General features: G+C 43.7%; 1 protein-coding gene across 1 annotated transcript in view; it reads left to right on the forward strand.

Moving 5' to 3' along the window:
• Positions 1-221: 221 nt before the first annotated feature.
• Rheb (Ras homolog, mTORC1 binding) overlaps positions 222-26,883 on the forward strand; it is a 40,480-nt gene continuing 13,818 nt past the window's right edge. The window contains exons 1-2 of the mRNA NM_013216.1: positions 222-396; positions 23,755-23,826. Of these exons, the coding sequence (NP_037348.1) occupies positions 345-396; positions 23,755-23,826 (124 nt within the window). The 5' untranslated portion in view covers positions 222-344. The remainder of the gene's footprint in view (positions 397-23,754; positions 23,827-26,883) is intronic.

A 26,883-nucleotide genomic window follows, 5' to 3' on the forward strand; every position in this document is an offset into this window, starting at 1 on the left:
GGTCGTGACTTTTCCGGGGGCCTTCGGGCGTCTCCGCTTTTTCCCTTTAAAGTAAAACGTTCCCCCGACGCACCCCCGCGCGTTCCGGGCTGGGAGGCGGTGGCGGGAGGCGGCGCAGACGCGGCCGCGCGCGGTCACGTGGGTGTGTTGTTGGGGGAGGGCCCGCGCGTTCGGTTCCGGGCGGTTGAGCGAGCTAGAGAACGAGCGAGCAAGAGGCAGCCGCGCCCGCCGCCGCGCTCTGTATGCCGCGTTCCCCCGGCGCACCCGCCGCCGATAGTCTGAGCCGGAGGAGTCGCCGCCGCTGCGGTTGATGTGGTTGGGCCGGGGCTGACCAGGCTACCAAGATGCCTCAGTCCAAGTCCCGGAAGATCGCCATCCTGGGCTATCGGTCTGTGGGTGAGTGGCGGCCCCGGTGATGCCGGGGTCTGATCCCCAGGACGTGGACGCGCCTGCGAAGTTTGTGGCGGCGCGGCCATGTGGCGGGCGGGCGGGCGGGCGGGCGGCGCGCGTTTCATAACCTCCATTTTGAGTGGAGGCGGCGGCGCCTTCCCCTGTACCCGGGCGCGACGGACAGGTGGCGGGGCCGCAGGCCGAGGCGACTGAGTTCTTCTCTAGGCGTAGGAGCTGCGGACCACTGCACCGGTCCTGCGGCCCGGAGCAGTCTAGTCGGATCCCCGTGTCTGTCCCGCCTTCTCTGAGCACGGTCTATCCCCACCCGTTTCCCCAATCCCACAAGCCCCGGGCATTTCAACAAAGGAAACCTCTCCCTGTGACCTTTCCATCTGTAAAGAAATTAAACCTTTTAAAAGAAAACGGAGAAACTTCCAAGATGTTTGGCCACCAAGTTTTCCGCCTCCAAGAAACCTAGACTGGACCCCTCATAGGCCCGCTAGGTAGCAGCTGGCGGCCAGCACAGGGAAGGCGAGAAAGACATCTCCGAACTCTCGGTGTCCTATTTTCTCCCCCTTTGAGAAGAAACAAGGCCAGGCTCTTTGAACCAGGCTGTTAAAGTAATTCAAAAGCCCTTTTGTTTTCCCAACACCACCACCAAGCGATTGACATACATTTGAAGCTGCTCCTAGTAGTCATCTTTTTGCCGAATAGAGGTGGGCCTGGGTGGAGTGGGGAAGGTACAAGGTGTCGAGACAGTAGTATTCAGTCTCTTATGTGAAACAGGACGTATGAACTTGACCACGTTGCAGGGCGAGGCTTTATTGTCTTTGACCGGAACCCGAGAACATCATGTTCATCTTTAAGTGCTGTTTGAAAGCCGTAACTGTCTCCGAAAAATGTATGCTTGACAGGGACAACTGACATGTGGTGAAGTGAGTGGGAGGTGGGGAGTTTGGTTGCCGAAGGAGGTGGCCAGTAGAAAGCCTGCCCCTGAACGGACTCCTGTAGGCTTTTCATTCTGCGTTCTCACCCGGCTTTCCACTGCTGGTGTCTGGGTCTGTGCTCTTTGACCAACATCAGTCTGGGCCTGCTTACTCATCCTTTCACTATCTTTCCTCAAGGTCTGGAGAAACCCCTTAGGAAGGAGTTGGAAGATTGGAGACAGTATGAGAGTTGAAGGTGCCTAGAGTGGAAAGGTGCTAAGTGAGGTGTTTATCTTAGGAAAGAGTAGGTGACTGCTTTAACAGTTGCAACCCTAGAGTTAACATCCACAAAATTACGGTTTCAGTGTCTCTAAGAGACCATGTACTAAACACCACTATGGAGCTCCTGGTTGAGGTAACCGATGCTGGTTGTCTGGATCACCATACTGTTGACTGTTTCTTAATTTCCCCCCAATTCGGAGAATGAGACCACGATGTAACTTGGCTGTTGATTGAGTACCCTCTAATTAGATAAATATACAGAGTGTTAACTAATTGAAGATGGTAATCTTGAATGTGCAAGGCATATCAATCCGTGAGAATATTCTACAGGTCTGGATTTTATTTTCTTGTAATTTTTGGAATGGCACTGGATTTAAATAAGTTTGGTGTTATGTCTCCTTGGCTATAGAACTTCTGTCAGTAGAAACCCATCCTGATTTTTTAGGCAAGGTCTTATGTAACCCAGGTAGTCCTGGACTCACTGTATAGCCTAGACTGGTCTTCCTGTGAAAGCCCCACTAGAGCAGGGATAGGTGTGCCTGGCTACTCCTATACTTCTCCCCACAAAGGTTCACTCTAGGCTGCTGGTTGGAAGTGTGGTGCTAGCTGGTGGAGGAGCACAGGATTGTAGGCCTATTTTCAATGCCCCCAATGTGTCACACAGCCTGTTTTCTCCATAGTTGTTTGCAAGGGTAATGCCTAAAGTAAGATACTACGTTACTCCTAATGTTTCCTTTGACTTTAGTTTGCTTTCCTATGAACAGAAATATTTTATAGTTTCAGGATTCTTTGCAGAGGAGTGGGTTGGTCTTTTGCCAGCATGATTGCATGCACTAGCCGCTCTGCCAGGATTACCCACTTCTCAGAACCTAAGAGATATGTTCAGTGCCCTAGTATAGAAATGTCAGTGTTTCTAGGGTGTGTGTGTGTGTGTGTGTGTGTGTGTGTGTGTGTGTGTGAGAGAGAGAGAGAGAGAGAGAGAGAGAGAGAGAGAGAGAGAGATTGATTCAAAACCATGCCTTTTTATACTGTTCTTTTGAGTAAATGGTTTTCTGCTTTGACTATACTGCTGGGCATTGTTACTGGACGTGCCACAGACTTTTAAGTTTGCTTCAGTAAGCACTGAAATGTGGCTTTCAAGTCTTCATTTGTTTTTTTTTTTTGTTGTTGTTGTTGTTTTTGTTTTGTTTTTGTTTTTTGTTTTTTTTGGTTCTTTTTTTTCGGAGCTGGGGACCGAACCCGGGGCCTTGCGCTTCCTAGGCAAGCGCTCTACCACTGAGCTAAATCCCCAACCCCTTCATTTGTTTTTGAAACATTGATAAACCTATGAAAAGGGTTTAAAATGGGACAGTAAAATTCTCTTCTGTGGTATTTTCCTGGTATTTGCAGTAGGGAAGATTTTTGCAGACATGTCACCTCAATGTCACCTGTAATTAGTCTGGCTTTTATGGAGGTCCTTTTGTTCATTTTGGTGGTGGTCATATGTAGCAGCTTCCTCATGGTAACATGGTTGTTACTGTAGCTGAGGAGTCCTTAGTAGTGAGGACTCCTCCAGTCAAAATTGTCAAAATCTGGTAGTCCCTCTGGAATATCTTCCAGGGTGTCGGTAATCTAGTTTGTCACTAGATCATCTTTCCAAAAGTGTATTTGTTGCGTGTAATCCTTATATTGCTAAGACGGATGGGATCAGAGGAATGTGAACGTTTATAAAATGAAATGGTTTGGTAAATGGCAGTTCAGGAAGAGTAGATGAGGTAAACCTTGTTAGAGTGCGACTGATGCTGTTGGATTCTTCACAGTGAAAGGTATCATCATGTGCTTGATTGTTCCCAGTAGAACATAAGCCCTTTGGATTCTGACCCATTCAATCATCCTGTTCTTTTATGAAATAATTTGTTTGAGAAATGTGGTAAGGGATAAGAGGGTAGCTCAGTGAGTAGTGTGCTTTCTGTTTAACTGTGAAGACCTGAGTTCTAGTCCCCAGAACCCATGTAAAGCTGTGCAAGGCAGTGTGGTGGTGGGGACAGAGACTGGAGAGCCCCGGCTTGCTAGCCACCTGCCTGCCTAGCAAATGGAGTTCTTCAGTTTCAGTGAGAGACCCTGTCTCAAGGGAATCAGAACACCTAACATTTCTTTCTGGCCTCTTTGCATGCCCACACACGCCTGTACACATGTTTTGAGTATACCACACTCAAAAGTAGTTTAGTACCTCTGTATATGTGTGTGTGTCTTTTTAAGAAATTGTGGTTTAAACATGACTTGCCATGTACTTCCATACATGAAGTATGAAATTAATGTGTGCTTAGTAGCGTGTTCTATATACGTACCTCAGCAGAGTAGTTCAGGGGTGTCTATTTTTGTGAAGCTTTACCAGTCCCATTCATTGCTCTGTATAAGAGAATTAGCGGAGTTTATTGTAACCTTAACCTATGGAACGCTTCATCGTATGGTTACAGTCTTAGAGCGGGTGCTGCTGAAGTGAGATCATGTACACAAGCATGTGGAGGTCACAGGACAGCTTTTGGGAATTGGTTCTTTCTTTCCACGACATGTGTTCTGGGGATCCAATTTTGATGCCCATGGGTACCGAGAAGAAAACCTGTGCTCATAGGGGTTAGTTGTTACCACTCAAGACGCTGGCAGCCACGACGCTGCCTTCTGTTTTTATCGAACTACTTGCTCTGAACACTTCATGTAAGGGCAGCGTACCTTGTTCCTGTTTGTGGCTGAATTCATAGTTCATTAATGTGAGTTTATACTACGTTTTCCTCTTAGATATGTGAATTGTTTATACTTCTTGTCTGTTAAAAATAATGGTGTTGTAAACATCCCTGCACAGACATTCCTTTGTTTTCATTTCTCTTGGTGTTCCCTAGGAATGGAATTGCTGGGACATGGGGTGTCCCTGGTTTTGACATTTTAAAGAATCGTCAAACTTTATACAGCATCTCCCATTACATTCCTATAACAATGTATTAGGCTTGGAATTGTCTCCCTCTTTACCAACTCTGACTTTAGCCATCCTAGTAGGCTTCAAGGATATATCTGATTTATAAAGTTTCTTCCATCTATGGTGGTGAAGTTGTGCTTCCATTTTTTTAGCTTGGTGCTTAGGATTCAGTTTAGGGCCTTGCTTGAGGTCTAGTTTGTTTCCGTTTTGCACTTTCTGCTTTTGGTGTCGTATCCAGGGCACTCACCGCCTAATGGGAAACAGTGGGGCTTTACTGCTGCTGCTTCTGAGTGTTTTACACTCAGCTCTTACTTTCAGGGTACAGCTTGTCTCAGCCTGTTAGGAAACGCCTTTCCTCATTGGCTCCTTTAGTGGAATGTGAAGTGTGCATAGATTCCCCTCTGCTGGACTTTGCTGATCTGTGTGTCTTTACACCAGGCCACAGTCGCTCTAGCATCACTGTGGGTCATAACAGTGGAGACGTAGGAGCTTTCTAACTTGAGAGTTTTGGTTTTGGTTTGGTTTGTTTTTCAAGAAAAATTTGCCTATTTTTAGCCCTTTGTTATGTAGGACTAAGTTGTCAATTTCTGCCCATAAAGCAACTTAGATTTTGATAGTATGCATTTCAGATCTGAAAGAATTTTTATTTAGATTGATTTATTTTGCAAGTCTTTAAGACAAGAAGAGGTCATTCCTCTGGAACTGTGCTTACAGGTGATTAAGACCTACTGTATGGGTGCTTGAAAATGAACCGGGTCCTCTGCCAGAGCAGCAAATGCTCTCAACCACTGAGCCATCTCTTTACTCTAGCTAGCCCCCAGGAAAGAATCTCTTAATAATTGATGTTTTAAAGCAATGATTTTCATCTGCTCCTGATTTCATTGTAGTATGAGGCAAATAATGGCATTTATCGAATAGTTAATGAATAGTTTAAAATGGGTTAGGGGGTGGTGGTGTTTTGTTTATGGGTTTTTCAAGACAGGATTTGTTTGTGTAGCCCTGACTCTCCTAGAACTCACATAGATCCACCTGCTTCTGCCTCCTGAGTGCTAGGATTAAAGGTGTGTGTTACCACAACCTAGCTTGAAAATGGGTGAATTTTTAATAGTTCTTTGAGGTGGTGGCATGTTTTTGGTGTTCACTGAACCGTTTTAAGCAGTGACCAACAGTCTTTTATTAGTATATTTATTTGAGACAAGCAGGTGTGTACATGGATTTGAGGACAGCTTATGGAAGTTGGTTCTCTCTAGGCAGTCCACAGCCTTGTTATCTGTTCCCTTTGAATTAAATCACATTGTTTCGCTTTATACTCTGAATAGCTCTTTTTTTTTTCTTTTTTCTTTTTTCTTTTTTTCCGGAGCTGGGGATCGAGCCCAGGGCCTTGCGCTTGCTAGGCAAGCGCTCTGCCACTGAGCTAAATCCCCAACCCCGTACTACCGGTTTTTACTTGACTTGGTGATCTCCTTTCCCCACTCATGGAGAGGGTGGGAAGACAGTAAGGGAAATAGGGTCTTAGCGCAGGGTAGTCTAAAACTTTGAGTAAACTTCCCTGCCTTTCCCTCCAAGTATTGAAATTATGTGAACAGGGGTTGTGCCCAGTTGAAATCTGTTTCTTTTGGGTTTTTTTTCCTTTTTCTTTTTTCTATGATGTGGACTTCAGACTCCAAAAGTTGTACTGATCATCCATTGAAATCTGTTTCTTTTGTGTCTTAAAACCCACCGGCCAGGTTAGTCGTGTTTCTGTGTGCGGCAGCAGTGCTTGTTCAGACCTTCCATCATGCTGTAGAATGGTTTCTGGCTTTTTCGGTTTGTTTGTTTTTTGGTTTGTTTACTGTGTATGGCAGCACTCCTGCCATGGTGCCTATGTCAAGGTCAAAGAGCAACTTTCAGGAATCTCTTATTTCTTTCCACTTTCCCCAGACCTGCACAGCAAGCACCTTTAGCTGTTGAGCCATGTTGCCGGCCCTCTTGGAGAATAGTAAAAGATGTGCAAGGGTCAAGACCCCGTACACTTGATCACTCACTGTGTTCTTAAGGCTGTTGGCAAATGGAGATGGCTTCCCCTCAGAGAGTGCGGTGATGTCACAAAATGTTTCTGTGCCTGCTGTCTTGGGTCTTGCTGAGGATGCCCACACAGGCACTACCATTGCATTTGCATCTTTTATACAAATGGGAGCATAATTCAGTGGCTGACTTGGTGATGTTTTCACCTTATGAGTCCTGGAGAAGGTCCAGAAGTCCAAAGGCCACAGCCTAAGATCCTGTTACTCACTGTTGTGTAAAGTTGAGTCAAAAATGGGTGCACTGTAGGTACGATTAGCAAAGATATGCATAAGCTTCCTAGGTGAGATTCCCTAGTATTCTAGGAGGCAAGGAGAGTTTAGCGAGATGAGAAAGATCTTGGCATGATGAGAACAGAAGGAAACTGGAGGTGGTAAAGCATAATGAGGCAAGAGTAAGAAATGAAGTTGGGAAGAAGGCGGGCACAAGCTCCAGGGCCTCAAAGGAACTTGGGAAAGTCATTCATAACGAGTAGGAAGCAGTGAGTTGCTTCTGTGGCCTCGTGTGATGCTCGTTGGATGTGTCCCCTTTGTACTTGATAATGGTAAGGTTTCCAAAGATTAAATAAAATTGCCAGTGTCACATGCTACCAGAATACTAAAAAGTGGCATCTATAAATACCAGCATTACTGAAATTAAAAACAGCAGCTGGATCACAAAATGAAAACCAGCTGCCTCTACCTGTTGTAGTATAGGAAGTCATTATTGTGCAGTGTTTTTCTTAGTTGAAGGTACAAAACAATGAGCTGTTAATAACGTCTAATACTGTCCATAAGTGGATTGTTACATAGTTCACTAAATGGAAATTGAATTTGGTCATGGTTGTTAGGGTAGGAAGCGTTTGTTACAAAGTAACAAGTGTTACAACACATGATAAAGTGCTTTCAGGATTCTTAAACTAACTGAAGCAAACCGCTTAGTACTTTTATGTCACATGTATTACTTCATGTGAAACACGAAGAGCTTTAAATATCGTTATTACATTTCAAAATTGCTAAATTTTCTTCAGCCTCTGAAGTGTTCCTTATAGGATATGGGAGCTTTCTTTCTTCTTTTATTTTATATCTCTTTATATAGCCCCAGTTGTCCTGGAACTCACTACATAGACCACTGTGTCTTCCAAATCAGAGAGATCTGCCTGCTTCTGCCTCCGGAGTCCTGGGGTCAAAGGTGTGTGCCACCATACCCGGTTGGGAATTTTAATCTACACTGATATTAGTTCAGAACAGGAAGCTTCTAGCCTTCGTATTTTCCTGAGGTTAGAGCAGAGTGATGGGCTCTTGATGAAATGAACTCCCAAGGAGAGGGTCTCAATACTCCACAGCTTAACACGCTGCACTGTCGGTTGAAGGGGTTAAAGTGCTGTGTTACTTACTCAGATAGGTGCTGGTTAAATGCTCAAGGGCATTCTCTGTCCATGTACCGAGCACAAAGCTGGCATCCTTTTTTCTTGAAGCCATTGAAAGAAAAACATGCACACCCACTTTTAACTCATACAAAAAAAACACAGGGGGTTGGGGATTTAGCTCAGTGGTAGAGCGCTTGCCTAGGAAGCGCAAGGCCCTGGGTTCGGTCCTCGGCTCCGGAAAAAAGAAAAGAAAAAAATAAATAATAAACAGATTGTGAGGCAGATTTGGCCCTGGATCATAATTTGTTTTCCATCTTCAGAACAGTCTGCCGCAAGAAGAGGTTGGGGCAATCAGAAAGACTGAGTTGTTGTGGGCCAATGCAGGATGTCTCTCTGGGAAGGGACTGTGCTAGCCAGCTCGTGTGACCAGGCAGTGTTGCTTTTGGTTTAAAGGAAAAAACAACAGGACCAAGGGCTAGAGGGTGCATAAGCTTCATTTTGCACCTGCCACATCTGCCTGGCTTCTGGCTATAAAGATCCTAGCAGGTGGCCATGTTGGGGACTGATGTTTTCTGCTCCTGATAACTTAATGTCAACCCGCATCCCTCCTTACTTTAGGGTTGGTAGTTTCTTTGTCACTCCAGAGACAAGAGAAGTTTCAGAGCCCAGGTGGGCCCACTCTGAGTCAGCCAAGCAGGTGTGCTGAGCGTTTGTGTGCCTCATCAGTGGTTCTCAACCTTTTAATGCTGTGACCTTTGAATACAGTCCCTTTGTTATGATGACTCCCAGCCACAAACTTATTTCTGTTGCTATTTCATGTTTGTAACTTTGCTAGTTATGATCATAATGTAAATACCTGATTTTGATGGTTTTAGGGCACCCTGTAAAAGGGTTGTTTGGCAACCTACCCACAAAAGGTTGAGACCCACAGGGTGTTTTTCTCATTCCTGTTGGGGATAAGCTTCATTTCTAGACAATTTCCTTCTTGGTCTCTATTGCATAGATAAGTGGATGACTGAATAGAAATTTTAGTTTTAAGACAGTTGCGCTATACCTTTCTAAAGATAGTCTGGGGCTTAATTTATTTTTTCCCCATTTTACAGTTTTATTATTGTTGTTTTGCAATGCTTAGTATTAAACCCAGGGTCTTTTTTTTTTTTTTAAAGATAATTTTTATTTACATTTCAAATGTTATTCCCTTTCCCAATTTCTCGGACATAAGTCCCCTATCCCATCTCCCACCCCTTCTTCTATAAGGGTATTCCCCTCCCCAACCACCACCACTACCAACCCCCCCCCCCCATAGGTCTTAATTCATATAAGTTTAGTTTATACAACTAGGATTCTTCTGTTCCAGTAAAGTTTAATTTCAACATATGATTTAAGAATATTTTTCATACTAAGTCTCCAAACTACACACGTCAGAGCTGCCTGCTGTTTCATGACCACTGTTCACGTGTGGCCCCGGGACGGAACTGGGTAGCCAAAGTGTCTGAGAACCGAATTAATGTTGGCGTAAACACGGTATATTTTAACAATTTTTGAAGAAATTTCCTTATTAATATGATTGTTTAGCTGACAAGTGGGTATTTTAAGCAATATTAAATCTTATGCTCTTTAAGTTAATTGGTGTCTTTCTTTTAAACCTGCACATGTTTGACACAGCACACATGTGAGATCAGAGGACCATTTGGAGGCGTTAGTTCTCCTCCCGGCGGGTCGGACTTGGTGGTTTGCATTCTTACACACTGAGCTACCTTTTCAACCTCTTCATTTGCCCTTTTTTGTAGGAGGGGCTTTTCCATGCCCACTCAACCCATTTTGGAGCACATTTATTCTTTGGCAGATATTTAGTTACCTATAATTTAGTAAAATCTGTTCTTGACTTCCACCTTGGCTTATCTGTAAGTCATTCTAGAAAAATGAATATTCTAATTTAGGGATCAATTCCCAAACCGCTGACATTTAATAAAATTCTTCATTTATGTAATTTAGTCATTCATTCTTGTTTTCCTCTGGTACCATAGTGCTTGGCAGTAGTGGGTACACAGTGGTTTTTTTAAAGTTTGCATATGGGTGTGAGAAAATGCAGGATGACGTCATCCCTGCTTAACTGCTAGGAACAAGTGAGTCGACTCCTGTGGAAGTGTTCTCAAGCTCCAATGAGAGCGTCTCACGTGAGCTTTCTGTTAAACAGTTTGGACTGAGGAGGTAGGTGGTAGAGTACTTGCCTACCAGCATGAAGCCCTGGGCTCCAACCCCTGCATTGTACAAAATCTGATGTGCTGGTGCATGCCTATAATTCAGGATTTGGGAGGTATGACAGAAGAATCAGATGTTCAAGGTCATCCTCAACTACATAGCAAGTTTGAGATAAGACTAGCATGAGACCCCATCTTTAAACGAAGCAGGAGGAGGAGGGGCTGCAAACCAAGCACGGTGGCACACAGTTGTAATCCAAGCACTTGGAGGCATGAGTTTAAGGACAGTCAGAGCCGTGTAGCAAAAAATAAGGAAAAAAACTTTGCACTGTTGGCATCTGTGTCCCCCTCAGACCCCGTGGTGACAGTGGTGCTCATGTGAACAGTCGTGAGCACTTTCCCAGAGTATACACAAATTCCTGTATGGCTCCTTTGAAATGGGGGTGCTGGCATAGGTATATCATTTTAAAATCTATCTTCAGTGACTCCAGCTGCATATGTACACCTTCAGCTCAAGGTACCAAGACCAGCCAGACCACTTTGTGTGTAAGGTGCTTTCCAGAAGCCTTGTGACCTGAGTTCAAGCCCCAAAACCTACCTAAAGAAGGAATATACTGAGGGATTATGCTGGTTTCAAGATGGTGGTTGGGGGCTCTCCTTCAAGATCCATGACTTCACTAGCCAGTAGTCGCATGGTTTCCTTCTTGTCAAGATGGCTTAAGTCCAGTTAGAGAGCTGTTGGTTACTGCCAAGTCATCTGTGCCCGTACTTAGTGTTATGGTGCCGTGCTGGTCGTTGTGGTTCGTGGGCATCATAGCTGAGTAGGACTATTGGTTCCTTCCCTTCTTGCACACTTGCCCGGTGCCTGGTATCATGAAAGGTTGCCCTCAGGGAGGAGGCCTTCAGATTAGGTCCATTGTGGAGCTATGAACTCTGTCTGAAGTACAAGGTCTCTTCAGCAAAAAGGACAGACCTTCCACCTTCATTTTTACCTTCCACTCTGACAACTTTAAAAGGGACTTTCAAGTGCAGGGTGTTAGGGTTTTGTTCTATGCTCTACAAATCTTTGGGGAAGCAGTGTTAGCTCAGGTGGGAATTTTTAATTTAAATTATATATGTATATATAATTGTATATATGGTGTATATTTATACACTAACTTCCATGCTATATGCATTTTCAGGTAGTTAGTAGTGGAATTCCTTACTTCCTTATACCTTTTGAGACTTACTTTTTTTTTTTTTTTTTCCCCTTTTCTTTTTTTCGGAGCTAGGGACTAAACCCAGGGCCTTTGCAAGCGCTCTACCACTGAGCTAAATCCCCAACCCCTTGAGACTTTATTGTTATTTTGCCTTCCTCTCTGCTTCATTTATCTCCCTCCACCTCCATTGTTCTTTCCCCTCCCCCACTTTACATTTTCCCTCAGACCACAGATGCCATGCTAGTCCCTTCTCTATTGCCCCTGACCCCACCCCAGCAATGCTCCCTTCTTGATTTGCTGGTTTCTGCAGTTACTCCACGGTGTTTTGACAGAGTTCCCTGAAGGTCTGTCCATAGCTTATATTTTCATTCACTTAATTCATTAAGAGGATGACTCAAGTCATAGAGCAGTTACTGTATCTGTATATGCGCGGTTCAGGTATGCAGGCAGGGTCAGTAGTTGATGCCCAGTGTCTTCCTTGATTGCCTTCAACCTCATACTTTGCAGCAGGGTCTCTCTAACTGAACTCAACCAGTTTACCTAGACTAATTCACCAGTAAGCCCTAGGGATCATCCTGTCCCTACTTCACGGTGCCGAGGTTCTACCTCTGAGCCCCCAGCCCCCAGCCCCCAGCTCTGGAGCCTGGGTGTCGGACTCAAACCTTAAGCAGTGCAGTATGCATTTTGCTAACTGAGCTACCTTCCCTGTCCCACAGTTCCTAATTTGGTAAGTTCAAGTTGGTTTCTTTTGAAAAATCTTTTTTTTTTTTTTTTTTTTTTTTTTTTTTTTTTGTGGTTCTTTTTTTTCGGAGCTGGGGACCAAACCCAGAGCCTTGCGCTTCCTAGGCAAGCGCTCTACCACTGAGCTAAATCCCCAGCCCCTTTGAAAAATCTTTTATAAGTTGTGCTTTTAGTTATATATAGAAAAAAATTTCTTCAACTCATGTCACAAAGATTTTCTTGAATGTGTTCTTCTAGAAGTTTCATAGTTGTCATTTTATATTTAATTTATGATCTGGTTTTGATAATTTTCTTTTTAAATAGGGTACCAACTAGGTATAGCTGAGGTGTGTCTGTCTCTCTCACCGTCTCTGTGAGTATCACTGAATGTCTGGTTGTTTGAGCACCATGTATTGAAAACACTGCTCTCTCCCAGACTCACTTTTACACCTCTGCCGTGAACCTGTAAATGGGTCTTTTTCTAGACTCCGCCTGTCTTACACCAGTACTACTCTTGACTGAATAGCTGGGGGGGGTCCTGGAATACAGTCTCCACCCCCACCCCAATTTGTATTGATGGTAATTGATCATCAGTTGTATTGATCATAATTTGGGGAAAAGGTTAGTCGATTCAGGGGATATTGTACTAGAATTTAATAGCCACTTATTGAATCTGTGGTAGATACTGCCATGTTGTATGACCCATAGAACTTCACATTCATCTCATGTGATTCATACCATAATCTTGAGTTCAAATCCTAAACGTTCACCCACTGTTCAGTTTCTACTAATTAAAGTGCTTCTGAAAGCAGGATGTTACAAACCTTACTCACTAGTGCTGTTGGCACCCTCCTACCATGGAGCTGCCATTGACGGGTGCTGTACTGGGGACTGAATGGATTTCTAGAAATGGGAAAGGACGCTTGTCGTAGAGTTGGGTTTGTTTTGCTCTGAAAATTGCCAAAACTAATCCATTTTTACTTGAAACTCTCACTGATATTTACTTGTGTTACCCCCACCCCCCATAAGTTGTTTGTTTTTTGGAACAGGATCTCTCTAACCCTGGCTGTCCTAGAACTTGTTCTATATATAGGTAGAACAGCCTGGCCTTGAACTCACAGAAATCTACCTGAGTGCTGGCATTAAAGGAGAATGCCAGCATTCCTGACTGTTTTTTCATAAGTTGTTTTTTTTTTTTTTAATGAAAGCAATGCTTTTGATAATTGTGTTGGACCCTCAAACATTTGGGGTTTGTTTGCTTGTTTGTTTGGTTTTTTTTGTTTGTTTGGTTTTAGTTTTGGGCAGAGTTGCAGGTTCCTTTCATCTGTTCTAATCATTTTGATGGTATTAGTTATTTTTCTTGATGCTGTGACTAAACACCTGACAAAAAGCAATTTGAGGAATGAAGGGTTTATCTTGGCTCACAATTTCAGGACATAGTTTGTTGTGGAAGAAAGGCAAACAAATGTGAGACAGCTGGTCACATGATCTGTGCTGGGAAGCAGGAAGTGGTGAGTGTTGGGACTCAGTGGGCTTTTCCTTTCCTCCTGTTACTCATCCAGGACCCCAGTCCACAGGATGGTGGCACACACATGCAGGGTGGGCATTCCATTCTCAGTTAACCTTCTCCAGCCTCCTCATGGACATAACCAGTGCTATGTCTTGTAGGTGACTGAAATACCATCAAGTTGACCACCATACTGTTCTGTCTCATTAGTGGAGTCTCTTTATCTAGGAATGTAACTTGAGGTTCCTAATGGTTGGGTTTTTCTTGCTTCCTCCAGATTACTCCATCTCACTCACTTTCTCCTCACCCTTTATCTCTCTCTACCTTATTCTCTAGTGGGGAACTTGGTTCCTGTGGTCTGTGACTTGTTTGATTCTGTGTGTCACTTTTACCTCAAACACTCAAAGAATGTTCCCCTTTGGGTTTCTGACTGTCCTCTTCCTTATAAGAGTCACTCAAGCCAGTTCCGAGCAGGCACTGCCAGTTCCTGTTCCTTTTACGAAGACCTTAAAGGTTTACTGAGGATGAAATGTTCCCAAGCTTGGAACTACAGAAATGCAGCTAGTAGAAGAAGTTACCTGAAGAGAGATGGTGTGCAAGGTGACTGTGGCTCCAGAAGCACTTGTGACCATAACTGCAGAAACTAGGAGTGAAAGCTGAAGTGAATGCATAACGGGGAAGAAGGAGCAGAATTGTAGTTACGGGATGTCAGTCCCTCAGAGACATACAGATGTCTCAGCTCATCACTGGCTGGTAGTGCTGTGTTTGGTTTGGGGGTTTGGGGGTGTGGGTGTTGTTTCCCTGTAATTTTTCAGTTGCATCCTTTTGATGAGCTTGTATTCTTTCAGTCTGATCTGCAGGTTTTGTCTTGGTGATCAGTTTCTTTTTTGAAGTTAGAAAGCTAATCTCCTTAATTGTCTCTGTAGTTTTGATCTCTATCTGATCTTTTTCTTCAAGGCTCTTCAGAACACCTTTTTACTATGGCTGGAGGGCACGTGCATCTCCATGGGTTCTCCTTGAGAACTTGGATTAGTGGAGTGAAGTTTTAAGTAGCTAAGATCTGTCATCTTCACTGTTCTGTTATTCATGGTCACGCATGCAGCCCCCAGCTGCTGCACTCTCCTAGCAAGGTGGTGTTTGTCTGATAGCAGACAGAACCACACAGAGGTGTGTTCCTGGGAATTCTGAAATATTTCAGAGACAGCTGTGGAACAAGCTAAGTGGCATAGAAGTGAACCAGGAGAAAATCTGTCTAGAGCTGTTTCAGGAGGAGAAAGGTTAGAGGTAGCTGAGAGGAACTAGGTAAGAGAACAGGGACATAGAACAACTTCTGTTGGAAAGCTGGTGTGTGTGAATGATGTCAGATGGACAGGCGTGCTTTCACAGGCTGCCTGTATAGTGCTTAACGTTCACCTTGGTACCTGGAAGATAGTGGTAATGAAGAGATTGAATGCCCTTGGTATCTCAAGGGTCGTGGTACATTATGACCATGGCTGTATCAACAGGGTTTAAATGCTTATGCTCTGACCTGCTGGTGGGAGTTAGAGCATTGGAGAACTCCTTGGATGATAGTTCGACTTGTTGCACTATGGCACAGTACATAGGGAGGTACTTACTGATATACACCTGTACTAGAACTTCCTGTCAAGGGGGTTTGGGTAGACTAGATAACAAGTACTCTGTGGTGCTAGGTTGCTGGGCGTATGCTAGCACTTGAATCTGCTAGTGCAGAAGAAAGGGGAGCTACAGTGGTAGGGGCTAGAGAAGATATAGCTTGTAACCACTAAGGCTCAAAGATGCTGAACAGACTTACAATAGCAGTTCATTAGATTATGATGACAGATTTATCAGAAGGCTCACAGAAAGGAAATGGGAGGCCCCTGACAAAGGAGTGTTAGGAAATGATTTATCTTGGAAGTGAAGTAAAGCCTGTAGAGGTAAGAGATTGAGAGTCAGAGTTACAGTAGTACATCTCCGAGTCAGAGTGCTAACCATTTAACTGCAGCCTATGGTAACAAACATCATATGGTCACCCAGTTATAAATGTGTCCCAAACTGGTTTCCCAGCACCTTTATCTGCATTCCAGGTCAGTGTTCCTATTTCTTAAACAATAAAGGAATCTCATGACCCAGTGGTTCATTGCCCCCCACTTTGAAAACATTGCTTCAGAGTTGGTCTGGATGGGGTGATGACTGCTGGAAAGAATGTGTGCTGGCAGAATGCCCAAGACTGATTGACTGGTCCTCAGCAGGTGCTGAGGCACTGGGACAGTAGTTTGGGTCATGGTGACCCAGCCCTTACTTCCTGGCATGTCTAGGAGACAGGTGCTGTAGAGGAGAGGTTACGGGTGATAGATACTACTGGGTTTTGCTACAGTGTTAGACTGTACACGGGACATTAGTGTCCCTGTATGTTAAGAGTTAGGGGTAGAGCAAAGTTGTCGCTTGGTGTTGGGGTTTCTACTTAGTGTATTTGAAGTCTGGGTTCAACCTCCAGCACTCCAAAGAAGAGGAGTGCCTGCCCCAGATCTAGTACAGGAGTTGTAATGGTTCCCCTACTGCCTGATGACTTGACCACCTACTTAGCAGAGCAAGACTCTACCCGTCTTAACCCAATGAACCAGAAACACGGAAACTGTTTTAGTAGACAATGCTGGGGATGAGGATGGAGGTATGAAAGTAGGTATATGTTTTTTAGGAAAAGAAACATAAAAACAAGTTGAGCATTAATCTGAAAAGAGCTAAGGAGTTACAGAAGTGACGATTATTTTGGTAGTCACAAAGCATGGGAATCAGTAGCCCTGAAAGTACAGCTTCAGAGAAAGTAGAGTGGAATGAATACTCACCATGCTATTTCATCATGGCAAAACAAATAAACCAATTTGGTGCCCTCTTATCTAGTGAAAGTTGAGAAATTTTTTTACAAAATTTTTTCTGTGGTTTTTAAAACAAACGCAATTGGGTTGGGGATTAGCTCAGTGGTAGAGCGCTTCAAGGCCCTGGGTTCGGTCCCCAGCTCCAAAAAAAAAAAAAAACGCAATTGTTTTATTAGGAAGAGGAGTCTGGAAGCTGACTGTGGGACTTGAGGCTGGTTTTTTTTTTTCCCCCCCGGGGCTGGGGACCGAACCCAGGACCTTGCGCTTCCTAGGTAAGCGCTCTACCACTGAGCCAAATCCCCAACCCCAAGGCTGGTTCTTTTCATGACCTTTATAACGTGTGCTGCTGATTGCTGATGGTTTGCCTGTGCTGTGCGGGGATGCACCTGCCCAACATGCACTCCTCTCTGTTGACTTGAGATCACTCTTGGGTTGTTTTTCTATAACATTTCTCAGACACACCTCCCAGCCCCCAGCGAGTTTTAGTGTCTCCTCAGTACAAATTAAAAGCATGACCATCTTTGCAGACTCACCTTTGACAAGTTGCTAGTGTTTTTAGAAGTTACATTTGCTAGAGACAGAAGCCAAAGTAAATGTCAGGCATGTGAGGGGGGATCATAAACGTTAGCCATAATGAAGACCACAGTTTGATTTTAGTAGCCACCAGTATAGCACACAGAGAACTTGACTTTTCCACAAGAGCTGAACTGCTGGTTCAGGTGTCTCTGGAAGCTGCAGTACAGTAGCGGGCGAGAGCACCTGAGCACAGCTGTTGTGTTTTATTGACAAGGATGACTAGTCTGTGTTGATTAGTAGATTTCATTGACAGTTGTCTAGTGTTCTACTTTCTAAAGAAGACAGCAGAACAGCTAAGTGGAACCTTCCTATCTTGGTTTCAGTAATTAGTGATCTCCCCCTTAGGAGGAAAGTCCAACAAGGGAGGAGAGATCCAAGGAAGACCCAGAGGCTCACAGCCTCATGTCTCCTAACAAATAATACCTTTCCTCTAGGGGCCAGCTGGAAGGACATATTTGATTAAATTCTCTTTTCCAGCTGACTTCTCAGGATGACAGTAATTGACTGTTCTTTGTTGGGATTTAGGCTAGACTACCTCATGTGCTTTTACCAGATGACTTGTTACTATATCAGGTTAACTTTCTTATTAGAATACAAATGGACACTTCAGAATGTGCAACAATAAGTGTATTTTTCAAATGGAGTGTCTCTTCACAACTGGTGGGATATCTGTATCATACTGTGTTCCCACAAGACTCAAGGAACATCTGAAAGAGAAGGCAGAAATTCTTAAAAGCCACAAGTCAGAGAAAGCTGGTATAAAATTGTCTCAGCGTTCCCAACAAGACTTGGATCAAGCAAGTCAGCAGCTCTTGACAGCTGATGGCTGCTTGGGAAGTTGGGGGCAGGAGTGGGCTAGAGTGGTTTTGTTTTGTTTTTTTGTTGTTTTTGTTTTGTTTTTGTTTTTATGAATGTGGTCCCTGTTAGGTTGACCGTGCTCCTGTGAATGACCTCATGCTCATGCATATATGGGCAGCACTAATTGGACTCCGTGGACTTTTTTTTAAAAGGATGGGGAGTTGAGAGGAAAATGAGGGGAACCCAGGAGGAGTTCGATGGTGGGAGGAGGTGAATATGGTGAGATCTATGTATGCATATATGAAATTTTTAAAGAATAAATTTAAGATAGATTTAACTTTAAATATATGTGTATGTATACATGCAGACAGACAGACAGGTATTTTTTTCCTCTTTTTTGTGCCCTTTGGTTCCCCCTCTCCCCTCAGCCCCTAGAATGATGATTACAGATGTGCATAACCACAGCTGGCTTTCTTTCACTAATTTTTTTTTTTTTTTTTTTTTTTTTGGTTCTTTTTTTTCCGTAGCTGGGGACCGAACCCAGGGCCTTGCGCTTCCTAGGCAAGCACTCTACCACTGAGCTAAATCCCCAACCCCTCTTTCACTATTTTAATCTAGACCTACATTGACAATTGCAAAATACTTTGTAATTCTTCTTTAATTTTTTTTTTCTTTTCTTTTTTTCAGAGCTGGGGACCGAACCCAGGGCCTTGCGCTTGCTAGGCAAGCGCTCTACCACTGAGCCAATTCCCCAACCCCCTTCTTTCTTTTTTTCTTTTCTTTTCTTTTTTTTTTTTTTTTTTCTGGAGCTGGGGGCCGAACCCAGGACCTTGCGCTTGCTATAATTTTTAATTCTTGATCATTTAATGGTAGAAAGAAAGCTATCCCCCACCTTCTTTCCATTTATTTGTTAGGGAACGTGTAGACTGACGCTCCCATCTCCTAAGAGGTACGGTCCCCTTCAAAGACTTCCTGAGGAATGTCTTGAACAGAAGTGATGCCTCAGCAGTAGAGGCCCTTTCCACCAAGCCTGAGAACCAGAGTTCCATTCCTAGGACCCACATGGTGGGAAAAGAGAACCAGCTGCCCCAGGTTGTCCTCTGACCTCCGCACAAGCACTGTGGCATGTGCCTGCCTGTACTTGAATACGTGTGTGCAAATAAATAAATTAATGATTTTTTTTTTTACAAAGAACCTTTTTCTCTGTTCTTTCTAATTAACTTCTCTGACTCCCAAGTATTGTGTTAAATGTATATTTACATGAGTAAGAATTTCCCTTTGTGAGGAAGGCTGGAGTAATGGTTCAGTGGTTAGGGAAGAGTTTGGTAGTACCCACGTGGCAGCTCGCCCACCATCTGTAACTCCAGTTCCAGAACCTCTGCAGTCATAGGCAGGCATGCAGGCAAAACACTGAGACATAAAATAAGGAGAAAATCTTTTGAAAAATAATTTTTACCAACTTCTCAGTTTTTACTAACATAAGAGGAATTTTTTCCTTTGCTGTCTTTGTCCCAGGAAATAGTACCTAAACTTAGCATTAGATCCTTCTTTATTGATAAGATGACTAACTTGGATGCATTTAGACACAATGCAAGCAACATTTGTGTAGTTCCTGAACTGCTATTTTATCATGAGCAGACCCATGATTGGTCTTTATAAATGCTAATGGAATTGTTCTGTTAAACACTCTGAATAGAAGAGATGAGACCTGAGCTTTGGGTTTGTTCATTTAGAGATGAATGTCTGTATGTGTTAGGCTGATCTCAGTGGGCCAGTGGTGATTGGGCCAAATGGGGAGAAGAGATGGCAGGTGGCTGCAGGAGGACTGTTGATAGGGACCGCTACTCCTAGGGTGATTTGGGGATAGGCTCCCTGCAGAACTGACATTTGTACTCACAGAGTGACAGGAATGAGTCATTCACTCATCTGGGAGTGGTGGCGGCAGCTAGGGTAGAGGTCACTGCAGCGGGAGGTTGGCAGAGGCAAGATGGTAGTGACTGGACCTGAGGAGGCCCAGTCAAGTGAATCAGTTGGCGTGTCTGGTTCTGTGGGTTGTGGTGGCATTGGGAGTCCATGCTGATTGTACTAAGAACTGAGCTTCCGTCTAGGAGGTTGTCTGTCTTCAGTGGGTGGGTGCTGCTTTATGAATTAATTTCAAGTTATGGCTCCTTGGTGTGAGGACACTCCTCAGCCTGTGAGCTGTGCAATTCAAAGTTTGATTTGGGGAACATGAACTGCACTCTGCCTGTAGTTATAGGCTAGGAGTAGAAATGCCTTTCAAAGCAGGAGTTAGCCCAGCAAGCCTGCAGAACACGTGTGTAATGTCTGACAACGAGAAAGAGAGGAGTTTGGCAGTGAGATGAACAAGACACAGTTTATTCTTTCCTGACAACAATAATTGAGGATTTTTTCTTTTTGTCTTCACAAGGTAGGCCCTGTTCTAACATGTGTGGGAGACACTAAGGAAGCAGATTAGGGGAGTAAGGAGGTAGGGTTCTAGTTCCAGCTCTGTACTGTTGTTGGGCATCCCTAGGCCTGTTCCAGTCATCAGAACAGGGTTCTGTATTAAGGAGTATTTTAAATAAAATGCTTGTGTGACAGGGTTTTGGTTTTTGGTTTTTTCAGATTACTCTTTAAAAGCTGATAATCTAGTAACGCTGACAGCAGGCTGTAAGAAAGCACACGGGAAGATAATGCATTAAGGCAGCAGGTGTCAAGGACAGCGTGGGAAATTACCTTGACTCAGGGTCAGAGCTTCCTTTAAGAATTTACTTTTTGAGGGGTTGGGGATTTAGCTCAGTGGTGGCCCTGGGTTCGGTCCTCAGCTCCAAAAACAAAGAGTTTACTTTTGGATGTGAAGGCTAACCTGGCTAACTAGGCAGATGTCCCCTTCCTGCCTCACTACTCCAGTGTTCGTCCCTCCTCCTTCTGTCAAGGATCTAGAGTAGCTGTCCTCCCCTGCTAGAACCTCCCCAAACAAGCCCTCAAGACTTTATTTTCAGTTCCAGGACAACCAGAGCTACACAAAGAAACCCTGGCACAAAAAACAGTTTGTTTGTTTGTTTGTTTTTTCTTTTTTTCGGAGCTGGGGACTGAACCCAGGGCCTTGCGGTTGCTAGGCAAGCGCTCTACCGCTGAGCTAAATCCCCAACCCACAAAAACAGTTTCTTAATTTTTTTTTTAAACTTTCTTGGCCTGAGTAGCAGTGCACACCTTTATGCAAGCATCCCAAAGGGAAGTAGGGCAGAGTAGACAGATCTCTGTGCAGTCTAGGCCGGCCTGGTCTATAATGTGAGTTCCATCAGGCCAGTCAAGGCCTGAGAAACAGTTCCCCCAACTTAAGTAACTAAAAATAGTGAAAAAATTAAGTCATTTTTAAAATGTACTTTCTCTTATCTGCAGAATGTAGATTTTTAAATAGACACAAAACCGGTGATAATGGTGCATGCCTTTATTTAATCCCAGCACTCAGGAGGCAGAGGCAGGTGGATCTCTATGAGTTCTAAGCCAGCCTGGTCTACAAAATAAGTTCCAGGGCAGCCAGGGTGTGTCTCAGAAACCCTGTCTTCAAAAACCGGATGGAGGGAGAGAGGGAGGGAGTACTGCTGTGAACAGATGCCATGACCAAGGCAACTCTTAAGGACACCATTTAATTGGGGCTGGTTTACAAGTTCAGTCCATTATCATTAAGGCAGGAAGCATGGCGGCATCCAGGCAGGCATGGCACCGGGGACAAAGCTGAGAGTTCTATATCTTGTTCCAAAGGGAACCAGGAGAAGACTGGCTTCCAGGCAGCTTGGGCAAGGGTCTTAAAGCCCACGCCACAGTGACACACTTTTTTCAACAAAGCCTCCTAATAGTGCCACTCCTGGGTGAAGCATGTTCAGACCACCACAGATAGATAGAAATGAAAATAGAGGGGAGGAGTATGTAAGAGGAAGGAGACTACCAAGAGGTAGGGAGGGGACAAGAGAGAAATAAGGCATGTGAATATAATCAAAGTACGTTGTATACACGGTGATATGAATGTGATTTTGTACAATTTCTGTACCTTTTTTTAGTTAATGTGCACTAATAAAAGTATGATTGGAGGGGTTAGAGAGATGGCTTGGTGGTTAAGAACACTGACTTCCAGAGGTCCTGAGTTCAGTTCCCAGCAACCACATGGAGGATCACAACCATCTGTAATTAGGGATCCAATGCCCTCTTCTGGTGTGTCTGAAGACAGTGACAGTGTACTCACTTTCCTTTTTTCAGCTACAGTCTCATTTTCTTTTTTTTTTCTTTTCTTTTTTTTTTGGTTCTTTTTTTTCGGAGCTGGGGACCGAACCCAGGGCCTTGCGCTTCCTAGGCAAGCACTCTACCACTGAGCTAAATCCCCAACCACCGACAGTGTACTCACATACATGAAATAAATCTATAGTTGGGAAGACAGCTCAGTTGATAATGTTCTTCCCTTGTTCAGCTTGGCACCCACAGTTTTTTGTTTTGTCTTAAGGCAGCTGGGATTATAAGCACTTGAAATCCCGAGCATGGAGAAGTGGAAGAATGGTAGAGCCTGTGAGCTCAGCGGCCAGCCAATAAGAACAGCTCTTAGTAAAAAGTGGAAGATCAAGCTGGGCAGCACCTGCAGGGGGTTTACAGGGAAGACCGTCCTTTGGCTTCCATTGACCATAGACATGTGCACAGACACAAACCCCAAACTGGTTAATTCCTGAAAGGGAAGAAAGGCTTACAGGAATTGCACCTGCCCTCCCCCACCCTTTCCCAATTTTGTTTCTTCATTTCTTTATTTGGGTTTATATTTTCACATGTATAAGTGGTTTTTTTTTTGTTGTTTTGTTTTGTTTTGTTTTGTTTTTCTTCGGAGCTGGGGATCGAACCCAGGGCCTTGCGCTTCCTAGGAAAGCGCTCTACTACTGAGCTAAATCCCCAACCCCGTATAAGTGTTTTATATATGTGTATATATATATATGTGTGTGTGTGTGTGTGTGTACCATATGTCTACCTAGTGCCTCTCCAATAGAGATCAGAAGAGGGTGTCTGTCTTAGTTAGGGTTTGACTCCTATGAACAGACACCATGATTAAGCGCAACTCTTGTAAGAACAACATTTAATTAGGGCTGGCTTACAGGTTCAGAGGTTCAGTCTGTTATCAGGGTGGGCGAGTGGCAGCATCCTGGCAGGAATGTGCATAAGGAGCTGAGTTCTATATCTTCATCTGAAGGGTGCTAGCAGAATACTTCCAGGCAGCTAGGATAAGGTGACACACAGTGACACACCTACTCCAACAAGGCCACACCTTCTAGTAGTGCCACTCCCTGGGCCAAGCATATATAAACAGTCAGTGTCTGAATCCCCAGGATTGGATCCACTAAGTGACTGCTGGAAGTCAAACCTGGATCCTCTGGTAAAGCAACCAGGGTTCTTTACCACGGAACCTTCTCTCCAGCCCCTGTTCTTCTGTTTTAAACTGCTTTAGACTTCCCTTAACTGTCCTCTATGCTTGTTGGTCAGAAATACTTAATGAATGTCAAAAAAAAAAAAGTTTGCATGGTTATAGCTTAATTGATTTTAATCTCACATAAAGCAAGTTGAATATGTTTTATCTTTGAAATCACTTACACAGCCCTGACACCTTGAGTTTCTTCACCTACTAGAATGGGCTTTTGCTATGGGTTTTTGTTTTGTTTTGTTTTTAGTTATCAACATTTAATCTTTTATTACACGTATAGAAGGGGAGCCGGATTACAGGCAGTTGGGAGCTGCCCAGCATGTGTACTGGGAATCAAACTTGGTTTCTGCTTATGTGGCTCTTAGTCACTGAGCCATCCTGTTAGTCCTAGAGTGGCTTTTTTGTAAAACAGTTATTTTTATCCAGATATACCAATAATTCTAAACTGTTTGTTCTCTTCTACAGGAAAGTCCTCATTGACAATTCAGTTTGTTGAAGGTCAATTTGTTGATTCCTACGATCCAACCATAGAAAACAGTGAGTATTGTTTTCAACTATTTAGGAATGGAGAAGGCATTTTTTTGTACACAAATATTATTTGTATAGTCTTGAAAGTTTGGTTGCAGGGGATAATCTGTTAAATTTATATTTCTCCAATGAGGGATTTAAAGGAAACAGACAAAAATTTTACTCAGTGTGCCCTGAAGTTATTTTATTCGGGGCCCATGTCCTCTGGCATGAAGAAAGTGATATCTCAATCAATGGGACTCTGCTCCCACACTGGAACCTTCATACACAAAGTTGCTTCAAGAAAAAGGAAGTGAGAGCAGTCTTATTTTTATCCCCACCCCCTCCACTCAGCAGGAGCCCTTTGTATGTGTGTCAAGTTTGAAAAGAATGAAAACCCCTAAATCTTTGTACCTTGAGGAGCACCCTGCTTTCTGCGTCCTAAAGACTTGAAAGAGGCTGCCGGCAAACATGCTATTCTGGGATCACAGCAGGCGCTCAGCATTGGAAAGAGGTGGTTTCTTAGTCTCTTGGATTTCATAACACATGCAGGAAATGGGCATGTGCAGCCCAGAAGCAGCCATGGTCTTTATTTTGTTGTCTTTGAGACCCTTACAGATGTTCAGGGTGGGATCCAGCATATCAGAGCACCTGCTTTATTTTAGAGTCCCTGGTAGACTCTGAGCCAAGGTGCGAGGCTCTTGAGAGCAGGACTAATGGAGGAGGGCTTGCTGTCAGGAACATACAGATTGGGCGTGTTAGGGGCAGATTCAGTGGCACGGTGGCCTTCGCATCCTGCGTTTACAGTAGAGATACTGATGGACTTTGATTCTAGTGAGTCCACAGAGTTGATCTGTGTCTCCTAGCTTGGCTGCATTCCACATGTGCTCCTCTGAGCAGTTAGGAAGAGAGGTACATGGCTGTCGAGCCCAGCTTGGCTAGTTTAATGTTGTTAATGTCACTTTTTATTGTGCCTTTGGGTTTTTCCTATTTTGGTATTCAGCAGTAAAGACATTATCATACAGATAGATTCATAGTGTTTAATTCAGTAAAGTCTGCAGGCAAGAGCAGAAATGATTATCAAATCAAATATCCCCTGAGACTTTATAGGGGCATATTTTGTCAGTGGGCTCTATTTTCTATTCTTTTATATTCTACCAGGGTAGAAGCCTTTATTTTGTTCCTCCACTATTTGGTAAGAGAGCAATGTTTGGTGATAACCATGAACTTGAAAGAAAAGAACATGAATTTGAGAGAGAGAAAAGGTTTCAGACCAACCAAAGCTACATACATGAGACTTGGTCTTTACGCCCCCCCCCCCAAATACTGGAGATGTAGAAATAACCTAATAATTATTTTACACTTAACTTTTATCATTACAGAGTAGGTTATTCATAGCAAATGTTCATGGTGGTACACTCTGACATTGCTTTAAAAGGAAAGAGTTTGGGGACTCTGTCATTTTCAATAGTTATAGGATAATAGAAGAATTAACAAAGAAAACCGTGCAGACCAGAAGTACTTCACAGATACGGTTTTTATCCTTTCTGTAGTGTTAACAACCTAATGTGTACTAGACTTAGAGGTTGTGGTTTACAAGCAAGAATAGGAGCCATTTATTACCTTAGAGTTTATCATCTCAGGGTTAGTTGGCACTATGATTGGTGGTTAGGATGTTTGGTTGGTTTGTTTGTTTGTTTGTTTAAAGATTTATTTATTCATTTATTATATATAAGTACACTGTAGCTGTCTTCAGACACACCAGAAGAAGGCATCGGATCTTATTACAGATGGTTGTGAGCACCATGTGGTTGCTGGGAATTGAACTCAGGACCTCTGGAAGAGCAGTCGGGTGCTCTTAACCGCTGAGCCATCTCTCCAGCCCTGTTTGTTTGTTTTGAGTCGGGGTTTCTTTGTGCAGTAGCCCTGGCTGTCCTAGACCTCACTTTGTAGACATGCTGGCCTCAAACTCATAGCCCCTGCTTCTGCCTCCCTAGTGCTGGGATGGAAGTTCTGTGCCATCACCACCTGTCTGTGGTTAAGAAAGTCTGATGAAGAATCTCACGGTGTTAGACCTCTTGGTGAATATGAATTAAAGATGCTTAACTCACTATAGAGATAACAGCTTACTTTGTGAATGCCAGAGTTTCAGACATCTGTTACTTTTGTTTGCACAAGACTTTACCAGTAAATAGCTACAACTTACTTGCACACTTGGCCTAGTACTTGTATCTTTGGGGTGAAGGGCAGGAGGTGGAGACAATCTATGTAGCCTAGCCTGGTCTAGAACTCTTCATCTTCCTGTCTGCTTTCTGAGTGCTTGGACAAGTGGTTACCACCATGCCCAGGTTCCCTGTGTTCAGTTTTACTTGTTATTCACAACATTGCTAGCATATTTTAGACTGATTGACTGCCTTTTAACTATTTCCCTTTCTGTTAATTTCATACACGTATAGAATGTATTTTGGTCATTTTCATCTCTTATCTGTTGCTATAATCTGCTCGACTCTCCCCAGTAGACACACACACACACACACACACACACACACACACACACACACACCCTTATTTAATATGCACTGATCAGCTCAATGGCTTGTACCACTTCTAAACGTCCATGTTCTAACACCTCCCCTTCAGTACTCCTTCCTGAATTATTACTTGGTTACCCTAGACTCAGTGGGGGGAAGCCTTGGGACCACTCTTCCCAGCTCTTATGTGATTGGCACTATGTCTTCTACAGCTCTCAGGCCTGTATCTTCTTCCCCTCAGCAGTGGCAGTTCTTTCTCTACCTCTTTGGTCCCCTTGCCCCTGAGTCCTAAAGTCCCACCTCTGTCTCCCTGCCCATCCACTGGCTGCTGTCAACTTTATTTGCCAGTCAAAACCAGCTGGGGGCAGGGACTCTCAGATACAGGATTCTCGTGCAGTTCCCAAATAACATAATGCAAGCAGTAAACCAAATCCACAAACAATTATCCTCTCCCCTCCCCTTGACTTTCTTGATTTGTTTTGTTTTTCACTAAATATAATTTCTCCCCATGTCCATTTTCCATTTGGTAATGATATGGGTTTCCCGTCTTCTGTCA

Source organism: Rattus norvegicus, chromosome 4 (assembly GCF_021556685.1).
Source record: "Rattus norvegicus strain SHRSP/BbbUtx chromosome 4, alternate assembly SHRSP_T2T, whole genome shotgun sequence".
NCBI lineage: Eukaryota > Metazoa > Chordata > Mammalia > Rodentia > Muridae > Rattus > Rattus norvegicus.